Source organism: Papilio machaon, chromosome 16 (assembly GCF_912999745.1).
Source record: "Papilio machaon chromosome 16, ilPapMach1.1, whole genome shotgun sequence".
Lineage (NCBI taxonomy): Eukaryota > Metazoa > Arthropoda > Insecta > Lepidoptera > Papilionidae > Papilio > Papilio machaon.
In genome coordinates this window covers 6,610,469-6,636,595 of record NC_060001.1, presented here as the reverse complement: position 1 = coordinate 6,636,595, position 26,127 = coordinate 6,610,469, and the positions used below count along the sequence as shown (strand labels likewise).

Genomic DNA, 26,127 nt, shown 5'->3' with positions numbered 1-26,127 from the left:
TTATAATAATAATAATAATGTTTATATAATAATAATAATATATAATAATAATAATGTTTATTTAATTCAGATTACAAATATCCATATTTTATACTAGGGTTAGTAAAGGCTTAATAAGTAATGTTATTAACAACAATAAAGTTATGTTGTAGTGCAAATTTATATATCACATAATCAACATTTTAAAAAATCGGTTATTTATCTTAGCAAAAATTCAATAGTAATTTCTTATAGCGTGATGACGACTTTACTTATAGCGTTTACTTAAATCCTTTTTTTTAACGTTTTATACTATAGTCCTGGCTCTTTCGAATATCCTTTAATATAAAAATCTTTTTAGTAAGATATTTCTACCCTCGTAGCTATCACCACATTAATGACCGTCTCAATGCCGCAACGGAGAGAAATCGTCCGGATTGCCGACGATAAGGCATTTGATAAACGCATATATCTTATTCTCTTCAAACAGATATTCCCAAGCTTGGGATTTATATTCTTTCCCAACCTTTTCCCAGCCAACTCGCCTATTCCAATATTTTAAAACCTGTCAAATAACACAATGAGATAGAATTCTTGAAACGTATACGGAATTTAAACTACTGGAACCATTTCAAGTTTATGTCAGAATTTATTTCAATAGTTTACAATGTTTTTACCAACAATTTATTTCTCTAAAGAGGAAAAATAAAAGCGTTTGGGAATTTTTTCAGTAATATCGTATTACTTTCACGATCAAACTTTGTTATTATTTCTTTTGTTGTTTCAAAATACAGTGTAAACTCTTTATAACGAAACTCAAGGGACTGAGCATTTTGTCGTTATAGAGAGTTATCGTTATATGGAGTGAACAAAAAAAATAACAAGATAACATAACATAAACAATAATACCGATAATAAATATTTACTGTCTACAAATATGAATACATTTCGTCGTAATAGAGAATGGCGTATGTAAAGAGTGTTTCAATATGTGGGTTTTAACGCAAACCAACCAAGTTGGGCTCACTTTAACGTTACAGGGAGTTTATTGTTATAAAGGATAACGTTATAAAGAGTTTACACTGTACTTTTAAAATTATCGGCATGTACCAAAAGTATGGAAGAATAATTGATTTTATTTAATATCGACATAGTTATATCTGGTATATAAATAAATAAAAAAGGAAAAGAAAATAAGAGATAGAAAAATGTGACACGAACAAACATTTGGAGTTCTTGAGAAAATAGAAAATAGCCGCTTCAATAAGGAAAGTGGGTCAGATGTTGAACAAATGTCACAGATAATTCCAAGCGATTCAAGCGCCTAGACAACGACGCCACCGACGGGTTCTATTACATCGCCTCTACATCGAAACATAACATGAAATTTTTTAAATGAAACGAAACACATTAACGCTATTTAATTTTCATAATTAAAAATATGTTTTAATTACATTCGGTATTCTTTAATCATCCATCCATCCATCCATTCAGTCTCGTTACGCCCTCTGCTGGGCATAGGCCTCCCCCAAAGATCGCCACGATGATCGGTCCTGTGCAACCCGCATCCAGGATACTCCCGCAACCTTGACCAGATCATCGGTCCATCTTGCGGGAGGCCTACCCACGCTGCGTCGACCTGTACGTGGCCGCCATTCCAGTACTTTGCGGCCCCATCGGCCGTCCGTTCTTTAATGGTAGTTATTATTTCTAGTTGCAATAATGCACAAAGATGCTAACTTTGCAAGTTTAGAAAAAAGTTTCCCAACGATCTCCGCAATAATTCCCCCCTAATTTTGCCAACAAAATAGTGTCATATTAGCTTTCGGTTTCTGTATTTTATTTTCTTCTTCAAGTTTAATTTATCATGACAATATAAGACTATCATTGTACTACGAATCTATATCTATATATATAAAAGAAAGTCGTGTTAGTTACACTATTTATAACTCAAGAACGGCTGAATCCATTTGACTGAAAATTGGTGGGCAGGTAGCTTAGAACCAGGAATAGGACATAGGATAATTTTTACCCCGTTTTCTTTTCTTTTTTTTTTATTCTGCGCGGACGGAGTCGCGGGAAAAAGCTAGTTTGTTATAAAATGTTGGTACAATTTTTTATCTATAATTTTTTATCTCAACTATCCAATCGTCGTATACACTTTTGCTAAAATTGTTACATTGTTGCTTTGTTTTCATACAACTTGTACATAAGTTTAATATTCCAACGGCAAGTTTAGCGCATTTACATTTTAACTACAACTTTATGTTTTGTTGTGCAGTGTACAAGGTAAACTTACTTTTGCTAATATTTTAAGCCACTAAAACCTTTACTTGGAATGGAGGTTGAATTTTATGGTAGTTTGAAAAGAGAATTGAAACATTTTGGAACTGACTCAAGAAAGTTGGTTTTGATAATATTATAAGATTTTTAATTTTTTTTTTTTTAATTTACTGTACAAAAACAATTTAGAAACAATACAATTTATAATAGACAGCAGTACAAAAACTCACATGGTTAAGTGTACTCACTGGTCGCTTAGTTTATACAGACAACAAATCTATATATATAAAAGAAAGTCGTGTTAGTTACACTATTTATAACTCAAGAACGGCTGAATCGATTTGACTGAAAATTGGTGGGCAGGAAGCTTAGAATCAGGAAAAGGACATAGGATAATTTTTACCCCGATTTTCTATTTTTTATTCCGCGCGGACGGAGTCGCGGGTAAAAGCTAGTTAACAATATTACAGACGTCCTTTACTTCATTTCAATAATTTTTTTGAGAAAGATCAAACTGTTTTCAGATCATAAAAACCGTTTGATTGACAATTGTATGATAAATATAAATTATTGAGTTAGCTATTAATGCTTAATACGGTTTTCTTTGTTTTGAAATATCAATTAAAAATTAACTACATTTTTATGAATACTAGCCACATAGTATAAATTCTTAAATAATTTATTACACAGTTGAATTCAATGTCAATAAATGAAAAGTAATTTATAATTTAAAATGCATGAAATATTTCTGAAATGAACTTAATTTTCCTGTAAAAAGTATATATTTTTAAAAGAAATTGCACCGTTCCCTAGCAAAAGCTCGGTATTAAAGCATTAATGTATTTGAAGAAGCGATACTGGGAAATGAAATGTGCTACTTAACTTATAGGAAAAATATACTTTATTTAAATCTAAAATGACGTTAGAGATGATGGAAAAACTAAGGTTTTCCTTAGAAAAAAATTAATTAAAGAAACTTATCTAAAGTCATATTTCTGGAAGTTATTCTTAGTACTACTTATCTTCTTAGTTGAACATGAAATTATAAAAACACAGTACCCAGTACTATTTAATTTCTAAAACAACCTATTTTATGTGGGAAAGTCTTACGCATACTTAGGCAGGTCTTGGTTGCAGTTTTGATGAGGATCGCAGGATCTTTTAGAATGCAAACATGTCTAGTCCTTTAAAGTTACCTAACCTTAAGCGTGTGTTCCAGATAGGAGACCTGGAGGAAGACACGACACCGCTCGACATGTCGTGGCCGTCAGGCTTCCGCAAGCGACTCACTTACCTGCTGGTCGCACCCATTGTCTTCCCGCTCTGGTGCACTCTGCCCGATACGAGGACGCCTAAAGGTAAGCACTTAATTATTTAGACGCCAAACAAGCAAGCAGGTTACCTGGTGTTAATTACCTATATAAACCTAGTTGCGTTTTTTAATACAGAAGTTAAACTATTATAGAAAGGGTAATTCTATTTTTTTTCCCTCCTCCGTCAAGTCCATCTCCCAATTTCTATGCTTTCCTTAGTCAAAATCAGTGGTAACGAAACTACGATTTAACTTTAGTCCCCTTTCAATAGTTCTAATTATAAAATCTAAGTCTAATCTAGTTTAAACAGTTAAAAATTGAAGCGTAGTTTTTTAAGCACAATATCTTTACCAGTACCATTAATTAGTTGAAAAATAAAAACAAAACTTGCATGAAACTGCAGTGAAAGCTTCTTTATATACAAAAGGAAGTATTGGAATTTTTTTAAATTAAAATTAAATGTAGTGGGACACTTTAAATACCCCCGGGGCGGGTACTCGGCAACACTCGCGGAATGTGCACGAACTGACAACTTTTTTGATACGATTTTAAACCTCCAATATATCAATATTATTAAATTTATTAGTATCAAGTATTAAGAATATTATATCACTATTTAAGTATTAAGATAGTAAATGATAATTTATAGCAAATTAAATGTTTATTAACTTGGTACTTAAGTTTTGGATTTTCTAAAGCGACCGGAAGACTATTTATTTCTTTATGCAATTTGACTAGAATTTGTTAAAAAAGGAAAATGGTTACGCATTAAAATTGTATATTTCACTGGAATAATTTTTTTAACGTTTACTATTTTATTTTTTACAGGGAAAAATCTATTTCCCATAACGTTTATAGGATCGATAGTCTGGATAGCGTTCTTCTCTTATTTGATGGTGTGGTGGGCGAATGTTGCGGGAGCGACGGCGCAGATCCCACCCGAGGTGATGGGCCTTACCCTGCTCGCAGCGGGGACCTCGGTGCCAGATCTCATCACCTCAGTCATAGTCGCCAGGAAGGGCTTCGGAGATATGGCGGTATCCAGTTCAGTGGGCAGCAATATATTTGATGTTACCGTTGGGTAAGTCATCGTCATCATCATCAGCTCACTATACGACCCCACCGAGGGGCTCAGAGACTACCCTAAGTTAGGGGTGAGCAATAAAATTAAGTGCACGAAACCATTAAAACTCAATATTTTTTCTTTCATAATCAGCAACATCATTATGAGCATTGGGTGACGAAATAACTTAGATTAATGTCAATCAAATTAAAACAATACCTACTATTTTTAACCTACATAAAGATAAATTAACCCTACAACTATAGGTACAGTCTACACAAATTGGTACAGTCATACAAATAGGATAAAAAAGTCCCATTAAACGGTAAATTTGTTTGTTGCGTGCCCAAAACCGAGTAACCACTTGCTGCCTACCTCGCTACACTAATTTATTACAACTTCGGAAATCTATTGTTTTATAGAACAAGAATTATTATGTATGATATAAAGTTAACAATCTCCTAACACGCAATAATGCATTTGGCCCTGAAGGATTTTTTTTTCCAATTACGACTAAGTGATGATAATGTTAATAGTGTTGTAACAATGGTAGATCCAGAAACAATGTTTTTAGGTCCACAAATGGGTCTAGTCGACCGGTGAAATACCACAACCACACAGAAGATAGGCGTCAAGTGGAACCAATTCCGCATTTCGGCTGATGAGTGTGCGTACCGAAAACCTAATTTTAGTCAACGTTCTTTACCCACCCTTTTCTTAAAGGACGCATATGAAGGGGAAATCCTCTTTCTGTCCGTCCCCTTTCGTGTTGATTAAAGGTATCGCTTCTCTTTTTCGGCGAATTCATGTTGCCGTCTGCTCCTTTGCCACTTAATAATATAAAAAATATGTCTGTGTGATACATTTATCCTCATTACAAGTGAATCTATTGATCCGAATTGGTTAAGTACTGCTTATATTTCTACGTATTTTATTCCACATTAATTCTTCAATAATTTAAGATATTAAAATTCTGGCACATCGTTTTCGGCTACGATCTAGAATAGAAACATGTGAGCATAATAAAAAGGCAACATGTCAAATTAAATGACCAAAAAATATTAACTTGTGCATTAATCTGCAATACTATCAGACTTTAATTTGACTACAGTGTATTTAACTTACTGTTTTCATTATGATCACCGTACAATTAGTCTCAAATTAAACAATATAATTTGAGAAGCACGTTGGCATCTAAGATTCGTTATGGCTTCATGTAGCAGGTTTAATGGCGCTTGGAAAAGAGCCAAAAGCGGAAAGAGGCACTTGCTCTGAGTCCCTAAAGCCATGCTCCCCCCTCCGCGCCCTCTCCCCCTCCCTTTCGCACAACCACCCCCTTACCCTGCCCGCCGCGCCCCGCTGTATCTTTAAAAATAATGACAAGCTTAACCGTAACTCTCTTTAGTATATTAATTAATGAAGTTCAATTCTTTCAATGTAAATTGATCACTCAGCTTATTTCTTACTTCTTTCATATGATAATAAAACTGACGCACTTAAGTACTGACATAATAATCATCAACTTTAAAAACTGTTACTTAATAATTTTAAAAAATGCAAAAATATTGCAGAGTAACAAAACAAAGCATAGCATTTGTAACACTAACTGTATAATTTGGCACGTAACAATACAATGCAATTCACGTTTCCCTCTGTCAATCGACCTCGGCCTCCACTGCCTCTTGACCTCGAGCAAGAAAACCTCAGCAATCACGTTCTCAAGATACCCACACGTTAGGGCGCTAACAAACCAAGTTTATGTTCCATTCAACTATTACAATAGTAATTTAGTTCCCAATTTCATGTTATTTGTAACTTAACATTAATAAAGGTTTTATAGAAAAACATAAGAAATAAATATAGGGTGTAAAAAATTAAGCCAAAACATTAAGGTTTATAAAACCTTGTGCGCCGACCATACTTTAGTGGGATACGGCCAGGGAGATGATGTATAGCGTAATATGAATTAACGAAATAAAAAAATAGAAAAGCATAATCAAACAAAGAAAAAAAATCGCTAAAACATACCCTAGAAAAATTTATTCACAACCTATCCAGTGGATGATATATAAAAAAGTGTTTATTTATAATAATTTAAAAGTAATTACACTAACTCATGAAGTCTAAACACTTAGTTTACAAAGTCAAAAGTTAGTCAAAGCTGCAATCCTTGAAAAAAATTTAACTTGAAAACTTTATTAAGTTCATTCGATTGAGAACTTAACGCGCACAACTTTATTGCTTAAGTCGCGGTGACGTTTTCGAATTAAGCCACTTTTAGGTTTAACTTTGCTAACTTTGGCTATAAGTCACCTTAAGTTTGCACAAGCTTTAAAGTAATTGAGCTGTAGACATTGTGTTCTTATAACAGTGTCCTAAAGCATATGACACATAATTGAAAATGGTTACATTTTTTTTAAATTAAAGTCTTTCGTTTAAATTATTTGGATCACTGTTTTTTGTTTTATATAATCCAATATCTTTAAGTATCTATTTGTTAAGATACAAAGAGCGTAATATAAGGCTGTAAGAAACTTTTTCATCAAATTGTTCATCTCGTCACGAAAGAATACATCAGCTGTATTTAAAATTACCTTATATCATATACTACCAGTTGCCGGCGACTTCGTGTAGACGGAATTAAAAAAAATCTAGCAATATTAATATAATATAGTATATGTCACGTGGGGATAGTGTAGCTTCCCAACAGTGAAAAAGATTTTCAAATCGGTTCAGTATTTCCAAAGCCTTAGCAATGAAAACAAACAAACAATCATATTTTTTGTCATTTTAATATTAATATAGATTCGTATTGGAAGTTACATGGATAAAAGAAGGTTATTAACAAATGCGTGAATATAAACAATCAGATGTTAAATAAAGCATACAATAAATTGCAACAATATGTCTGTGCATTTAAACAATATCTGGCGTTGATCCAAAACGAAACTGTCACAATATAAACATCCAGCTATACTTCTCTGCTGACCCATATTTCAATAACGCGTCGTATCGATAGCACTACAAACGCAATGGACAGTGAAAATATTTCATATTTTATTTAGATGTTTTAGAATGAGTTTACACTTGCGTGAATATAACGAGAAGAAATACAATGAAATCTTACCAATATTATAAATGCGAATGTTTAGATGGATGGATGGATGTTTGTTTCGAGATCTTGATGAAATTTGGCACAGATGTAGAACATAGTCTGGAAGAACACATAGACTACTTACTACGTTTTTTAATTCTGCGCGGGCGGAGTCGCGGTCGATAGCAAGTATAGTTATATGTTATATGTTTTAATATGAGTAACCAAATTCATTTAACAAAATTCTATAAAGTATAAGACGTCCCAAGCAACAATAAAACTCAAAAACTACATATGAAAAATATCTTCTATTGGGACATTTTTGTTTACCTGTAAATTTTTGACATGGAATATAATAAAAATAACAATTTGTCTATTTCATTTTTGTTATTGATTGTACTCTAATAGATTTGGATTTTCTCAATGCCGACTGCCGACGGTAAGGGTGGCTCTTATAACATGGCCAGGGGCGCGAATGCCAGCTGTTACAACCTTCGTTACACTTTAAGTAACGCCACTATATTAACAGCTTCATAAATCTAGTTGCAATTATGAAAAAAAATTAAATTTCTAATTACACACCTAATAGCAAGTTGCCAGGAATTTTCGCCTATGGGCTTTGCTGTTTGTAATAAAAAAAATCCAGACGTATCTTTTATATTTGTTTGAAGATGTTGCCTGAACTTTATCGATCGATATTAAACAATATCATTTTTAATCTTAAGTAAATAGGAATAAGAGTTAATATTCTATAACAGATATATAACAGAATGCTGTCAAACAAAATCAAACTAAGCCATGCAAGTGGAGCTTTTGATTTATTTTGCAACGGCAAATATTTCCTGGCCATTTGACAACCAGAATGGGTGCGGTTTCGAAACTCTGCCAAGTTGTATATCTAGGTTCGGTATAGTTTTAGTATAACGAAATTCAGTAGCATTTTAGAAATTGAAAAGAAATTTAAAAGATGATAAATTCACGTAAAAGCTATGTAGCATGGTATGCAATATGTTACGCTTACGCGTTTAAATCTGTTTTAGATTTCAAATATAAGAAGTTTTATACCATTCTTTTTTTCAATTGTAAAATGAAATTATCAAAATTAATCAACACTGGCCTATTTCGTAACGGGTAGTAGCCACGACCTTACTTGCGGCCATAAACAAGCCCCCGCCTCATAGAAACTTACTTTTTGATATTTATCTACGATCCGATAGGCCTTGGCCCAAATATTGGGTCAAACAAATGCCAACTTACGTGAAAATGGGTAGTGCGTGATAAACAGGTCGTGACCTGACTCTTAGATGTATATTGCTTATTTAATAACTACCATATAAAATAATCGTTCCCAATACGCGTATACAATCTGAAATCTTTCTTTTCATCAAACTTACTTATGTTAATTTCACTTTTACAGAGACATTATACAGCTTTGTTTAATGTTTCTCTCTTAATTTCATTACAGCACTAAACAAGAACACAATTAATGTAGCAACTGCAAGTGGCAATTAATAGAGGTTACCCTATACTTAGACACACACTCATCAGATAAAACACGGAATAACTTCCACTTCACAGATGTTTTCTGTGTAGTCATAGTATTGCACCGGGTGAGACGAATAATTCTTATAAAAGATGGTATTGTGGACTCTACCACAGTTAAAACACTTCAACTTCTTTTACACTTTATTTGTTTAACTTTTCAGGTTACCTCTCCCCTGGTTGCTGTACGGTCTGATAAACGGTGAGCCGGTGCAAGTCAACTCTAAAGGCATGGTCTGCAGCATCGTCTTACTCTTCGCTATGCTGATCTTCGTAATTATCAGCATAGCCTGCTTCAGGTGGAAGATGAACAAGGGCCTCGGATTTACAATGTTCCTTTTGTACTTCGTCTTCGTTGCTGTCAGTTTAGGTCTCGAATACGGATTCTTCCATTGCCCAAGCGAATAGTTTGTGATAGTCGAATCTGGAATAAATACAGATAATAATATGAAAGGAACAAAGAAGCAAACACATTGTCGATGACAGCGGATTGATTGAAATTGAATGGAAATATCAAATATAAGGAAAATAGGGAATAAAGATTCATTCACATAATCCAATAACTCATAGGTATTGTATTTAAAATGTTTGGAACTTTCTCGAAAATGTGACATAGTTTATAATCTCATTTACGAATCTCATTTTTGTTTCTTTTCATGTATTCAAATTAATTGCTCAAGTAGCACGAACAAAATCACCATCATTCGAGAATATCAGTATCATAAAAATTGTAAGCAATATTGAATTTAGAGAAAAAAAAATTGAATTTAAAGACATACATATTAATAATTGTCAATAAGAAAATAATACTACGACGGCTGCATTTTTAGTATGTAAAGTATCATGATTTTTAAACTAAGTAAGTTGCCTTAGTCTATGACATTTAGAAGACAAATACTAGAAATATTCGAGTAGGCGGTTATGTAAAAATATATACTGATGTTCGAAGCACAAATAACGATGTAATATAGTGTTAGGACTACGGGTGATAATGTAATGTCCACAACATTAACGAATGCAGAGAACAAAAAGAAATGAGTGTTACTGAGCAGGATCAATGTCATAATGACTTATTGAAAGCTATCAGAGGAGAAAGTAGATTTATAATAGCCATTAATATAAATGGCGCTTATACAAATTTTTGCAAAAACGTAGCGAAAGTGTGCATTTTATTTTTGTAAACATTTTGATTTTTGTAAATTATACAACGATGTTAGAATTTTTTCCAAAGAATTAATCGGGTTTTATGTTATAATTTACAATAGGTCGCAAATGGACCTTTAGTCCAAACGAATTGTTTTCATTTAAATGTCTAGATGTTAGGACGTAATAAGAAATCGCAACAATTTAGTTGCGAGTCGAATAATGTGCATTTAAAAATGAATTCAACATGATTTACCTCATTGATAATGAAATGTTAGAATGTAGTTAAAAACCTCGAAGTACAATGAATACAATGAATAATTAGGTACTGTATCAGTGCAACTGAAATTTATATCTCCGTGTAAACAGATTATGTAAATAATTTAGCAAATGTGCCGATAAAATGTGCTACAATATAGCTCCTTTGCAATTCCATAAAATGTGCCTAAGAGTTCTCTGGAACTTAAATAATAAGCCTCGATGTTTGTGATCATAAAAAACTGGAGTATGTTACTCTTACATCTGATAGCAATATTATTATAGTTATAGAAGATTTTACGACAAATGTCCCGCTTTAATTACATAGACCTAGCGTTATATAAATGACGCGTGGTGCATTTCAGTGCCTATACATCGAACTTTGTACACAGGATGTTAGATAAATAATTATGGATCAGAAAAACTACTGTGCCTCAACTGTGACATGGTGTTATTTTTTTTTTCTCTTCAACATTTATATGTTCATCTTCTTCATTTATGGACAATTCTATAATTACTTACAAATTTAGGCACAGTACTTTTATCTCGTCCTTATAAGTAGAACTATATCACAGCTTATAACACAAACAATACTTCCCAAACCAATTTCTCTCAATACACTTAATTTATCATCTTTTAAAACCTTGCTATATTTTTTATTTAGGTATTTTTTTAAGCACGGTTTCGAATCAAGTCTTGTTATTTCTGAAACATCTACATAAACCGTCCGTTTTCTTTCTAACCTTCATTAACCTCTCGTAAATATTTCACCTACTTTCATTAATTGGTTACTTTAAACTTCAATTGTTGAATCTCCCGTATTTTTACATAAATAACCCGCCTATTTGACATAGCAATAATAGTTTAGTATACGTAGGTAGTGTGTATTTATATTGTTAAGCTTAATGACATTTCAGAACTTTGTGAAAAGCTCAAACCGTTGACTTATGTCAAAGCTTCTCCCAATTCACCATAACTGTGAATTTCTGCCGAAATGCTCATATGTACATGTGTACTTATTAATCCCATCATTCATTTTATTTTAAAAAACATCGAGAAAGCAATACGTTTCTCTACGAGTTTTTGGCATTGAAAACAAAAGGTTAACATAACATGTTAAAGCGCACAAATGTGAAATGTTGAGCTCTGCTTGGGCTTGAGTACAATTTCTCAAAGTAAATAGAATGCGGTAGAAACTTTGATCCTATCGTTCAAGATCGAAATTTCTGTAGCTGTTCAAGGATGACAAATAAGATGTGCTTTTTGTTTTAAAGACTCTTCAAATCAGCGATTTTTAACTTCAAATTAGGCCGAACCTAATTCATAATCGAACTTTAATATGTCAAATCAAATTGGGACAATCCAATGTAAAGGATACGTCAAAATTTGATTTTTAACGTGTATAAAATAAAGTCCAAATTTGAAGTTAAAAACCGTAACCAAACTCCGTGCTATTGACAAATATGTTTGACACAAATGTTCATCAAAATGCTACATTCTGATAAAAACGTTGTGTCAATTAACAAAGATTGAGTCATTAGTATTTTGACAATTAAATATTGAGTTCTTCACATGCACACGTGCAAATCAGCAATCGTAAATACTACAATAAAATCAATTAATATATAGATATGACATATCGATAATGTCTGTGCAATTGAGGCATCAAATACTGTGATAAGGTGTACGCTCATACATACATTCGTCTCTCGTTCTACGTATTCATAAGCTTGGATTTGATTATAGATTTCTGTAGTTCGCATAGAAGAGCCACTGATGATCAAACAGTTCTAAATTCTTCTTCAACTTTAGCCAATTCTTCATAGCTTACTATATCTTCTACTTCTAATTCAATATAGACAATATTACTTACTAAATGAACTGTAAGATCTAAATGTGGCCATTCTTTTATCTATATTCTAAGGTTCGAACGAATTTTCGAAATCGAAATCTAAAATATTCTTTTTAATATCGACATTATATTCTTAACTCGTCTAGGAGTCTTAGAGATCTGTATATTTAAAACTATACTTATCCCATAATATGTATAAATGGGATGCACCAAAAATATTGTATCGCCTATAACTTGACACTATTCTATACGCTAACAAATATTTCATACGATAAAATATACACTAGTAATTTTTATCTGTCTCTTGAGTAATTATATAATTAGATATTATAAATAAATCATCCTTCCATTATTGTTCTAATAACTTTTAGAAGATATTAAGCTCTCATCAGACTCCTTTGCGTGCTAATATATCACGTGATAAGCGAGGAGAAATCATTCGACGTAGTTACATTAAAATTGCATTTGTTTATTACCAAATAGCACAAGCCGAGCTAGATTCCATATTTCAAAGTTTGTTAATAAATTATTAGAATCTATTAAAGTTGAAAATTACGGTGTCGCAAATATTTGATACACCTTTTAACTAAATAAAAATATATAATCTTTATAACTTCTTCGTAGAGTAAGATTAGGTTATTAGGCTTAAAGCTAACATTAAAAATTTAATAATGTTAATAAACGAAATGAAAATATAATATCCAGGTAGTATTGTTACTAGAGTGGTGGTTTTTATATAAAAATTATAATATGAAAATGGTTTAAGAGATTTAACAAAAAAAAATAGTACGTTTCACTTTTCTCGCCACGACGACGTAACGATGAACACCAAGAATTATTTATATTTTATTAATATTCTCAGTCTTTTCGATTTCTTCATAGACAGCTTTAAATAATCGTGTCAAGAGAAGTGAAATACGTTTAGTCAATGATTTTGTTTCTGCTGACACATCTCGTTTTCGCAGACCAATATCTACTGGAGCACCATTTTCAGTCATATGCCACGTTCCTAAAAGTTCAATCAACTTAAATTGACTGTTGTAAAGAATAATTTAGGATCCGTGAATGCCTTAATATTTGCAGATAATTACGACATTTGATAGACGTTCGATAAATTCTCAAGCCAGTCGTAAAGCAGGAACAGTTTGACATGACTTTTAGAAACTGGGTATTGATGTAGAATTTTACATTTTTAACGCATTTGCAAATTGTTAAATTTTTACTAGAAATTAATTTCAATAGACCTTAAATAAATTAAGCAAATGTTCCAGATATCTTCCATTTTAACTAAATTATGACTTTTGATCTTAAAGTAAATCGTTCTTGGATTTAGTAGAGTTTAAAAGATTCATGTTAAAATATTTAATATATTGAGGAAGTGTTTCCTGCGTCCATCCAGATATTAGCGAAATCGAGATGCCAGCGTAGATTGTTAATAGTGATATTATTGATTAAGTAAAAGTAACAAATGTTATTAATTTTAACGATGTAGATAAGTTTAGGGATTTTCATTACGTTGTAATTATAAACGGAAATGTTGAGAATGAATTTGATGACGTCATGATTTAATTCAATATCTAATGTGATCCACGTATTAATTTAGCAGTATTACATGAATTTTACGTAGATTTTGAGAAATAAAAATTTATTATGTTGGCGTTTGGAATGTTGGGAGTGCGTTTTTAAGACCATTTGGCATTTTCAAAATTGATTTTATATTATTTTATATTTTTTCAATTAAATTATTAATCAATTCTGATTATATTTCTATTCTCATTCATATAAATTCAAAATAGTATTAATTACTTAATTTTATAATTAAAATCATTAAATTGTCATATATTGTGGGACCTCAATCAAACACGTGTTTATAATCTTGTATCATCTGGTTTTAAAAACGTTCTCCAATGACCTGATTAAAGTTTATCTTTGTTGTTGGACAATGTGATAGATTCGCGTTTTAATAGTTTATCGGAATCAAATGTTTTTAAGAGAATTGATTACTTAGTTGCTATTGGAGTAAGTTTGCGGACTACGGGGAACGGCAGGGACTGCAGGAGTGTCGACCGTATTATGAAAAATTACAATAAAAATTATAAAATAGTCAATACTGTTTTTCTTAACCCTGGTTTAATTTATCAACTGATTACTATTCACATAGTTAGAAATTATTTTCTTCATTACAAAAATGATATCTCTATATGTAATTAAATTAAATTAGACCAACTAAGGGCCAATTACTTTTATTTATTTAACTAGCCATTTGCCCCAATATGAAGATTAATTTTTAAACCAGTAGGTAAAAAAATAAATTTCTTTTATATACAATTTATTTTATTATTACATCAATAAAACAAATAACACATAGAGTTTAAATATTTAAAAATTATTGTACATAGCAAATCTTCACATTTAAATTCTTATTTATTAAATTATTATTATTATTTCACTCTTTATTATAATAAAATCTTGTTCAAATCGTTACTTAAAATACTTTTTCTAATGCTCAGATTCCAATTTTCTTTTTTAATACTTGTAAAGGATCTCACGAGACTATTCTTTGCGAACGGCAGGAAATATTTGGAAGAACAAGAAACTTAGCAAAACAAAATTGATTGAAATGTCGCGTAACCTGAAAACATGAAATTAAAGCAAAAATTTTTAAATCCTTATGTATTAAAATACGAAACCAGAAAATCTTTATAATTCAGCAAGCATTGTGGACGGGTATTAAACAATTATAGGAAACATTATAAAAAGTTATTTTGGCTTTGGCTTGTCATATTAAATAGAGAATTTACAATATATTTTAGTTTTGTTTAAATTACTTTTTTTCTAGTTTTAATGTAACTTATTTTTAATAATAATTCAAACATTTTATGATCCCTAATTTTTTTTATTTAGTCTATTTAGATATTTTCTATCACATATATTGTATCTCGGAATATATTCAAAGTTAAAATGTATTTAAAAACCATTACATAATTATAATTTTTTTTATCTTAACATATATTTTCTCTCAATTATATTTTAATTCGAGATTTCAAAGAAATAATATTTATTCTCCGAAATATTTTTAGAAAAAGATGAAAAAAGTAATTCAAATATTCAAATTAAATTCCATTTAAGTTAGTTATAACAATATTTATACAAGATAAAATAAGTACCAAGAAAAACTTTAGCTAGTACCTAAAGAATATTTTTGTATTAAAAATTTACGATACAAGTTTAACATCAAAAGCTCTAAATATACAAATATCTATTGCTAATAAACATTAAAAGACAAACACATTATAATCCATTTAACTGTCTTCTTTAAACTCTTTTTAAACATTCAAAAGATACGTCACACGTCAGAACCTTTTCACATCTTTTCCCAATCTCCTTTCGAACTTTCTCCGAGTAGCAGTACACCATCGTACAACGGGTTATTAATCCAAAATAACCAAAGAGGTTATTTAAAGTACTGTATAACGGAAACGATGACGGCAGAACAGTATGAACGCCAATAGAGCTGCAAATGCCGCGCCGGCGATCAGAGTTGTATCATCTCTGCGAGTTCCTCCCGCACGATCAACTACTGCGCTCTAAAACGGTAAGAATAAAGCAAAGTTAATAGGCATTTCATTGACTGGATTACATACTTCAGTAGGCAGTAAGTGTAACCACCAGCAACACAAAGCAGTACAGTACAAAATACCACGACCTCACAGAATACAGCCATCAATTACCGTTTCTTTGTCTTTAACCTCTATTCTCAGCCCCCAAGAGAGAGAAAGACCAGTTTTACCATAATGTTTCAGCAGCTTACCCATCCTCCATGTCGATTTGCCCAGGGCGTTGCACACTGTGCGACGTGCCTCGCTGCCCAGTCCGCCGCGCGGCACCAACCGCCCACCTTTACAGCGCGCGCGCACACTTCGCAAAGGAACGCCAGTACCACCAGTGCTCTGTTCTCCACGTGAGAACATGCCTGGAATAAGTCAAGGCTGACTAAAAACCGATAGAAAGGAGATTGACTAATGTAAACGCAATTTGATTTCAAAATCCTGATATCTTTCTCCCTACTTTTCTCCCATACTCGTCATCTTTTCCGGGTCGTCCTTACCCATACTGTCAAATATTTTAATAGCATTAAACGGTTGCACAGGACCGATCTTTGGGGAAGGCATATGCCCAACAGTGGGCGTAACGAGGATGAATGGATGGATGAATGGATGGATGAATGGATGGATGAATGGATGGAAACGTTTGCGTTACCACTGTTCATTCGTTCTTTTACCATACCCAAATTACATAAACATTTTTAACATGATTTTGTTTACACCATCACCTATCATCATCAAGACTTATTCAATGTTCTTTATGAGAATTAGTCTTCTAACCTGACACAGTTCCTGCATGATATCCTCAAAGGCTACTTCATCTAAACTCAGCAGTGGTATGTGTTCAGCTCTAGCTGCCAGGATAGCCCGCGCCTTAGTCTCTCTGAACCTCTTGGCTGCTCGCTCCAGCGACCTCCAGTCTCGCCAGTACATCCACCACCCTCTGGAATAAATCCATTTAATATTTATTAAATATTTCACAACGAAGGTGAATTTTCCAATGATTAATTAAACAAATATTGATATTTCTAAAATATGTATAAAATAATCAAAAATTACTTATCTATGTGTTAATCAAATTTTAGGAGACGAAATCCTACTGCTGACTAGGTATCAGCCAAAAATTGATTGACTGGTCTAAATTCATTAAAAAATTACGAGAGCATAGATATAGCATCAAAGCTACACAGGGTCAAACAGTGCGTGCAACATTTTCTGTCATTTTTAACTCTTCTAACTATTTATAAGAGGTACAAAAACAAATGTGAGAGCAATGATAAATCTTGTCCTACCTGTGATCAGGTTTTGCCGGTACCATCATGCAGGGCGGTGGTCTCAGCTCCTCAAGTCTCAAGTGCTGCAGCAGCAAAGCTCTAAACAATCTCACCCCCCGCTCTTGGTCATCTCCCTGGATGTAATTACCCCTCCAGTGACCTTGACAGTCATCCGGACGTTCTTCATCCAAGGATACTTGTCGAAGAAGTGGTGCTCTTGGGGATTCGTAATCATCTAATGGCTGAACGCTACAGGCTAAAGAAAGTTTATTGAAAAAACAATTAGTTGAATATTTTATACGGAATGCAAAACATTTTTTTAATCTATTAGTATAACTGAATTAAATAACGAAGATTGAAGAACAAAGAACTAAGAAATACATCAAAGATAATAATAAAAATATGGTAGCTAATAAGCTTTTTAAAACCACTTATTCTTTATATTTAACTTCATACACAGTTGTTGATTGTATTTATGTATTTAAAAATAAAATTAAATAAATCAAATGGTATTGATTTAACGCAACAGTTATTAGAAACTCTTATCAAATACAAATTTTATCTTAAACACGTAATATAAGTAACAGAAACATTAAATATGAACTAATTCAATTATAATTTAATCAATTGAATTTAAAAAATAATAACAAAACGAACAAAAATAACCTAAAATTCAATAACAAAATTTTATGCAAATGTAACACTTAGTACAAACCATGTACCGACGCTAAGGGTGGAACCAAATCCATTTCAGAATTCAAAAAGGTTAGCACCAAAGAGGTTACACTTTAAAGGATCAATTTAACTGTCTAACAGTAGTACACTAAACATCTGTGACCTTGTAACCATGTCATGTCATGGCCCTGACATATTTTTTCGCGCATGCGCAAATCTGAGCCACGAGGGTTGCCAAGAACTCACTAAGATTTTGTCGCAGGAAATTATATTTTTAAACTTAACCGTGGTATGAGTCAGTTCAAATAGAATTGTATGCGTCTATGGCCTCGATCTATGAAAAAAATTGTGAGTTTTGACATCACTATATGGCGCGAACTCATGCACAATCTTATTTGAAAAGCGTTAAACTGATTTTCATGTTAACACATCCAAAATTCTCTCAAACACGAAATTTCGTTGTTATGGTGGCTGTTAATAGTTCTTTTGCCTATAAAACTACCGTTGTTAATTTGTTTAAATTTAAAAATACTATAAACTGGATAAATTCAGGAAATACTCTTCTGACTGAAATAAGATTAGCCAAAAAGATGCTGTATTAATATGTAATATTCTAGATCTTACCATGTGTTTCAATTCATTTTTACGCGCCACATGTGGTGATATTTATTTTTATTCCTGCACTAACACGTGCGGGACGACTGTCGATTGTTTGATTGAACGCGGGAGCAATGGGCCCTCACAATTGTTAGTTATCGGCCAGTTGAATAGCTGACACAGGAAGGATTGCGTTATACGGAACAACTAAGAGTTTAAAACACAACGTTTACTTTAAAATAAATCCTAATAATATTCTAGTGAAGTGAATGCTGTGATTGATGTGGTTTAAGTGTAAGATGCAATCATGCCACCTAGCACGAAACGTAAATTAGCAGATGAATCCCGATGTTGTCGAAGACTGTCTCTCTTTGCAACTTTCTGTGGTATCCTCTCTCTACTAATGCATACGTACAAGTTTGTTGAAACTGATGTTACTGATAAAATTATAGATGATAGCGCAATTGATAATTTAAAAGCTTCATTAGAGAAACGAATAGATGAGTACATTTCAGAAATAGGGGTCACTAAGGACCATAGATTAAAGAGAGAAGCAATGCTGGTACGTGAAGTTATGTTTTATTTTACTACTCATTTTATAAAAATTATAATTTACATTTTACAATAGCCTAACCAAATAATGGATAAATATTGAAAGAGCGCCTACCAAGACACAAGAGGTTGACCTTTTTCTACTTGTAGAAACAAAAAATTGCTTAAAATAAATATTTTTTTTTTCAAAAATCATAACGAAACAGTGAAATATATTACTTTCTACTCTTTTTTTCGAAGATGATCACCATTTCGGGACCATACTCTCCATGTAGCTAACTAAAGTTTTAATTTTAACTTCTAACCAGTTATTTTGATTCTTTCCAACAAACAGAAAACATCAGTAGTCCAAGAGGAGAACACGGTGGCTCCTCACGTAGAGTTCTTCAACCCGAAGATGCGAACAGAGCTGGAGGAGAAAGACGCGGCAGAAATGAAACGGACGGGTGCGAAGGGCCCTGCACCCGGCGGGGACTCCTGGGTCTGGCTCACCAGTTATTCCAGGGTACCGGTACGTCTCTTTCAAAACTTACTATGTCGCTATTGAAAAATGGTAATTATAAAATTAGCGAACAATAATTATAGGCAATACTCTCAAAATATACTTAATAAATTCTTTAACCGATCGGTCGGTATGAATATAGTTTAATTTTGGTACTTTCAGTATAAGGTGGTGCAGGGTTTCTGTAAAGCGACACAGGATTACTGCCCGCCAGGAGTCCCGGGTCCCAAAGGGCCTGTTGGCAACCGGGGGCCAGTGGGCCCACCGGGAGTAAAAGGTATATGTAGTGTACTTAATCATACTACTTTTTAATCTCTTTTTGATACTTGAGAGAAAGAATCATCTGTTTTAGGAAATTTTATTCTCAAAGTTTACTGATATCGGCAGGTGAACGTGGTTTCCCTGGCAATCCCGGTCTAGACGGAAGAGATGGCGTGCCAGGGGAGCCAGGTCTGGACGGTCTGTCAGGTAGGAACGGAGCGGACGGTGCGCCCGGCAGAGACGGGAGAGATGGCATGCCGGGCAAAGACGGTAGCCCTGGGAAAAACGGAAAGGATGGAAAAGATGGTACGCATCTACTTTATCGAAGTCCCACGTGATCTTATAGTCAGAATTATAAATAGTATATAAACTTATTTGTCAGGAAAGCCTGGAGCCATCGGACCCCAAGGTGTACGAGGACCTAAAGGCGACCGAGGTCCAATAGGACCTAAAGGACAACGAGGTAACGACGGCCGCGACGGCTTACCTGGCAGGCCTGGCCTCTCCATATACAACTACACCAAGGAAAAGGAACTCTTTATCCCGCCTACTTTCTCACGTAAGTACTTTGTAAGTTGCTATGTCCTTTGTAAGTTCTTGTTATAAGAAAGAGATAGAAGGAATTAATTTTAATTATCTATCCATTTCTACTGATCTTTTAATGATTTTGATCCTCAGAGGAGCATACGCGTGTGATAGTCAGAGAAGGTGACACTCTCCGCATCAGCTGCAATCCAATGGGACGACCTGACCCGACTATCGAGTGGCGTAGAGTCGACGGCAATGCTATCATTCAGGTTTTTAACATGAAACAGATTAAAAGAATTGATTTATATCTAAACAACATGAGTTTTTTTCTTCAAAGAGCCATACTTAGTATAACCAGATAGAAAAGTTTTATGTAAGTACAGAGTAAGTTACTATACATTTTATATGGTCTTCTTTCAGGGTCCATGGCGTGATGCTTCAGTTAATGGCCACCTGCTGAACATCCCCAACGTGTCTCGCTGGCACACCGGCACCTACGTTTGCATGGCTAACAACGGGATGCTGCCTTCCGCCAACCAGACCACGGATGTTGAGATACATTGTAAGTATTGTACAAATAAGTATGTGTAGGACCAAACATAACATAGATCTCTATATTGTTCTTTGCTTTCAGTCAGTCCATACATCCGTGTGCCCAATAATATTGTCTACGTATTCAACAAGACAGCGAAGATCGAATGCGAGGTGAGTTCATAGCACAGACACCTTTATAAAAAACTAATAGGGCCTTTTTATACTTAGTTCATCCAAAATATTCTAGATTCAAGCATGGCCCGAACCAGTACTCGCATGGGAGGTCGACGGCGTAACCCTCGAGGGTCCGAGGTACCGGACCGAGGTAGCAACCACCGGAGATCCCTGGCGATGGGTGATGCGTCTAGAGGTTCCGGGCGTCAGGGACCATGATCTAAGACAGTACAGCTGCGTAGCCAAGAATGAACTTAATAATCAGACTGTTAAAGGTCACATTCGTTTGATGTGTAAGTATAGCAACAGCATCTACATCATTAGATCTTTATTAGAAGCATTTAATTGCATTTCGTAATAGGAGTGAGGTTCATTAAGTTTCATTCCGCTTCCATCTTTTCCTACCCTGCCTTACGTATACAGTATATTTATGTATATAAATATACCAACCAACAGACCACACCAGTAGACCAAACATAGTAGTGACTTCAATTTTATGTTATCTCAGACCCAGGTCCGAACACCAACAACATAGTAGAGCAACCAATGGAGTACGGGTCCCGTCCGCCACCGTTTACGTCATACGAGGAGCTGTGCCAGGTGCGGCGGTGCCCGGCCTGTCCGAGCTGCCACCGCGCCAATCTCCTTATATCTACAATGAACGCCACCGCTGGCTTCAAGCCCAGGAGGAATACCAGTAAGTTGTACAGAATCTGTAAGATGGTGCGATGTGGACAAAGTTATAAGAATTCTTCTTACAAGAATTTTAAAGTGCATGTTTAAAGATTACTCCTGGTTATAATCTAACAAGTAAAACTGACTCTAACATCTGGTCTATTTTGTTGACTTTTGAAACTTATGTTTTTATTTCTAGACTGCCAGCTTTACGCGATCGGCAAACCGGTGTACCATCGATACAAAGACGAACTGTTCGGAGCATGGCTTAGAGATTCTAATGCTACAGAATCACAGGTACCAATAGAAGTTTGAATTAACTAATAACTAAATTATGAACTACTAGCGACATCTATTGAGTTTTGTAAGACTGAAGTACTTATTAAAAATTTTACTATTGTAGAGAGAAAAACTATGGACGACACAGGAGAGCGACGTAGAGCGTCTACGCGAGTACCGCAGCAAGGCCAGCTTCAAAGCCGACCATGTGGATGAATACCATAAGCTGCAGAAACCGTTCTTTGTACGACATCTCTTATTATATTATTAATACTTAATACTACTTCTCTGCGTCTTAAATCACTCCACGTATTGATTGGTTAGCGTGTGATATTTTAGTAGATAAAGTTTTAGTCCGACTTTCTTCCAGGGATATTAAAATATAATTGTTACCAGGGTAACGGTCACATCGTGTACAGCGGGTCCTTTTTCTACCAAGCGAACGAGTCTGGTCATCCCGGCGACATTATCCGCTACGACCTCACGCAGAGCCGCATCAAGTCCGTACACCTGCCGCACGCAGACGGTCGACTCTACACCGCACAACACAACCAGGTATAGAGGTGTTCATATATCTTGGCAGCTCGGAACATCGTACTAGTCGCAGCGCAACACAGAAGTAGCGGCTGTACAGGTATACGGCGAAAGGGCAATGCGCAGCGCAACGAAACAAAGGTCGATTTTGAGCTGCCAAGATATTTGAAAAGATTTAAACGCAACTAAAGGGTTAATGATTTCATTATCTATTATATGTAGGTTGACTTCAGTGCTGATGACAACGGACTGTGGGTGATCTATTCCATTGAGGACTCCAACAACACAGCCGTAGCCAAGGTATGGCAAGGTTTTTTAAGAATCTAGTTACGATAGCTTAATATACAATAAAATAGAGTCAATATTATTTGAACTATTAATATAATAAGAGGTTTAATTTTGAAATTAAAATAATAGTTTCCTTTTTATACCGAAAAGTTCTTTGATCATGTTAATATTTTCAGCTAAACTTCGACCCAAACAAGGACGACCTCAACATCGAATACATTTGGAACATATCTCTCAATCATAAACAGGTAAGCCTTACTAAACATACCTGTATTTAGGGTTGCCAAGTCGCCAAACCTACTAGCCGGACAGACCAGCCAGTTTGGCCGGACATTTGGGTAGAATGGTCGGACACCCACAGGTGGGCACAGTTAATCGAAAAGTTAACTTCGTTAATCGTTAATCCGTTAATTAAAAAATTAACTTCGTTAATCGTTAAAGCGTTAAATTCTCGAAAATTTAACGCAAGTTAAAGTTAATCGTTAACAGTTAACCATACCAAAATTATACATACTAATTTCGCACTTATTGTGGCGACACTTGTTTAAAATAGTAATTTGACTGTACATTCTATAACACATTAGTATTAGAGACAAGTATGAATGCATTATAGTATATTTCATTACGAGTGCGGAAAGCCTGTCATTGCAAAGAGTTCCGACAAATGTCTACCCGAGCCAAGGCGCAGCCGAAGGTGAGGGTTGACAGTAGGAACAAGTTGTAATGACAGTTTCGCACGTGTACTAAACAACTATTTTAATACGGTTGCGAAAAAATTAAGCAATTTATTAGAATAATAAAAAAAAAAACAGTCGAATTGATAACCTCCTTCTTTTTGAAGTCGGCTAAAAACACAATAAACTCAACTAACTAAAATGTTTGAAAAATGGCGCCAACCGTAAAAGAATACAAACAAAGATTTTTTTGTTTTCTTCGCCCATTCTGGGTAGGCAAAGGGAACCATGCCCAAACAGCCAAGGTTTCAGTAGATTATTTTTATTGATATGAAATGAAAATGAAATTTAATGAGATGAAATAAAATGAAACCTAACCTTATTCATTGAATCAAATCATTAAATCTGATATTGTAACAAATTAGGAGCTTCTTTTTAGAAATATTTGCATGAATCATAAAAACTTCAATGATTTTTTTTGTAAAAACTTCGTGGTTGGTTTTTTCTCTTTAATAGACATCATTTTTACAGTTGGGAAAGAGAAGGCACGAGTAAAAAGTGTTTTAATACCGTTGCTCAAAAAGTGGCGTATTGCAGGGGCGAAGAGCGTTCGGAATGTGGGCTATTACATACTCATGCTTTTATATACTCGTAATGAAATATACTATTTCGAACCTTCTTTTGTTTTGGTCCTGTTGGTCACGTCTTTCCCGGATGCTCTGATGCATCACACTTGCACGCGAACTTCACATATATCAATTATCAACTCGTTGGTTCACCATTCGAGTCGCCGATAGTCGCCCAACATAGTTGAACTTACGAGCGTGGCGTGGCACGTTATTTAAACAAAATGACAGCACGTCTCCAAGTTTCTAATTTAACGATTAACGGACTTTTATTAACGGAAGTTGAGTTTAACGGAAGTTAACAAAAGCGTTAACACTTTTTGAAGTTAACTTAAAAGTTAATCCGTTAAGCAAAATGTTAACTTCGTTAATTAACGATTAACGGATTAACGAGTTAATGCCCAGCTCTGCGGACACCCTATATTATATAGGATTTTGTCTCAGTATTAATAGGTACACTCTCGTTTGGGAAATGTAAAAAGCCTAACAAAAGCCGGAAAACCGTTTATTTTGGCCGGACACGCAATCGAAAAGCCTACCTATGTCCGGCTTTATCCGTACGCCTGGCAACGCTACCTGTTTTTTATTGAATCTAATTTTCATTCCTCTGTTGGTAATCTGAAACTAGAACATTAAAATAAAAGAAAATGAAAATAACGCCATCTAGTTTAAAAAAATAAACATATCATTTTATTAATATTATTTTAATCTGTGTATTATCCTGCAGGTTGGTGAAATGTTCATAGTCTGTGGCGTGCTTTACGCATTGGATTCGGCGACAGAGCGGGAAAGCAAGGTCTCAGTTGCTATAGACTTGTACCTCAGCAAGCCGCTAGAGGTCTCTTTACAGTTTACTAACCCATTCCGCAAAACCACGCAGCTAGGATACGACCATATACACAAGGTAAATCTATTGCTAAGGTAAAAAAAATTACGTCCGAATTTTAGTCATGGTTGTACTTTCTTGATGTAGTCTATCTAAGCATGTAACAGCTGTTTAGACTATTAACTGATAGAGTAATTGGCACGATGACTTCACCCCTACTTGGTCACCCCTTATTCCAATTAGTATTTTAGTATCAGGGCCAGCCGTTGAGCGACCACTCAGGGCGCTGGACGGAAAGGGCGCCAAAGCTCTGCGAATAATTCACTGGTTGTTACAATTACACTTCTGTAATATACCCTTTTAGTACCCCCAAAGGCTTAGTAACAAAAAGAGCGCGCCATAGAAATCTCGCCCAGGGCGCTAGTAAACCTAACCTTAACTGATCAGTATTTATCCTTGTTACAGGAATTATACTCGTGGGATCGCGGGAATCAACTTACCTATCCAGTCAGATATAACGAAATGCCTGGGCCGTAGCAAACAAAATAAATAATTGCAGTTTTAAAGCAAATAAAAAATGAGAAGTTTTAAAAGGATGATTCTTATGAAATTAATTTGTATCTTTTGTGAATAAGACATTAAATAAAACTATTATTTTAAGATAAGTTTATTTTGTAATAAAAGATAAGATGCTTTTTTTATATTAAAAAGTGACATCTAGCGTTAATAAAGCACTCCGTGGTCTGTTTTGTGATGAATACTTTAATTTAAAGATGGCGCTGAACAGAGTTTTGAAAATGGGAGTTAAAAATTAAACGTAGAGAAAATTTACACCGTATTAATAATGAATCTATAAATTATTCTACACCTCAATTATAGATTCAAATAAAAATGTGCATAGCGCATAATAAGTTCGTTACATATTCAACGCTTTAATTTATAAATTTTACATGATGACGTTCTGGCAGAATGAAAATGTTAAATATAGTTTTATAT

General features: G+C 34.1%; 3 protein-coding genes across 3 annotated transcripts in view; 2 read left to right on the top strand and 1 right to left on the bottom strand.

The window, feature by feature from the left end:
- LOC106716800 (sodium/potassium/calcium exchanger Nckx30C) overlaps nt 1–10,479 on the top strand; it is a 64,797-nt gene extending 54,318 nt beyond the window's left edge. Inside the window, exons 5-7 of the mRNA XM_014510413.2 lie at nt 3,482–3,620; nt 4,404–4,656; nt 9,439–10,479. Coding sequence (XP_014365899.1) covers nt 3,482–3,620; nt 4,404–4,656; nt 9,439–9,682 — 636 coding nt within the window. The 3' untranslated portion in view covers nt 9,683–10,479. The remainder of the gene's footprint in view (nt 1–3,481; nt 3,621–4,403; nt 4,657–9,438) is intronic.
- A 5,362-nt stretch (nt 10,480–15,841) lies between these two features.
- On the bottom strand, nt 15,842–18,256 carry LOC106716572. The gene is made up of 5 exons (XM_014510103.2): nt 18,122–18,256; nt 17,425–17,662; nt 16,913–17,075; nt 16,339–16,500; nt 15,842–16,114 (listed from the first exon to the last, which is right to left on the bottom strand). The coding sequence occupies exons 1-5, from the start codon at nt 18,153–18,155 to the stop codon at nt 15,986–15,988; spliced, it is 726 nt and encodes a 241-aa protein (XP_014365589.2). The 5' UTR covers nt 18,156–18,256; the 3' UTR covers nt 15,842–15,985.
- Nucleotides 18,257–18,985: 729 nt separating this feature from the next.
- On the top strand, nt 18,986–25,694 carry LOC106716573. Its single transcript, XM_014510105.2, has 17 exons — nt 18,986–19,240; nt 19,565–19,741; nt 19,895–20,009; nt 20,120–20,299; nt 20,376–20,552; nt 20,672–20,790; nt 20,942–21,083; nt 21,156–21,226; nt 21,303–21,522; nt 21,738–21,926; nt 22,104–22,201; nt 22,308–22,427; nt 22,580–22,738; nt 22,940–23,017; nt 23,182–23,253; nt 25,033–25,209; nt 25,597–25,694. Exons 1-17 carry the CDS (start codon nt 18,986–18,988, stop codon nt 25,666–25,668), a joined length of 2,421 nt encoding a protein of 806 aa, XP_014365591.2. The 3' UTR covers nt 25,669–25,694.
- Nucleotides 25,695–26,127: the final 433 nt, after the last annotated feature.

Coding starts and splice junctions, on each gene's coding strand:
- LOC106716572 (XM_014510103.2), bottom strand. CDS start 18,155: ATGGATTTGGTTCCACCCTTAGCGTCGGTACATG. Junction 17,663..18,121: donor ACCCTTAGCGTCGGTACATG/GTTTGTACTAAG, acceptor AACTTTCTTTAG/CCTGTAGCGTTCAGCCATTA. Junction 16,501..16,912: donor TCATGCAGGAACTGTGTCAG/GTTAGAAGACTA, acceptor GACTTATTCCAG/GCATGTTCTCACGTGGAGAA.
- LOC106716573 (XM_014510105.2), top strand. CDS start 18,986: ATGCCACCTAGCACGAAACGTAAATTAGCAGATGAATCCCGATGTTGT. Junction 21,523..21,737: donor AGGTCACATTCGTTTGATGT/GTAAGTATAGCA, acceptor ATGTTATCTCAG/ACCCAGGTCCGAACACCAAC. Junction 22,202..22,307: donor CTAATGCTACAGAATCACAG/GTACCAATAGAA, acceptor TTACTATTGTAG/AGAGAAAAACTATGGACGAC.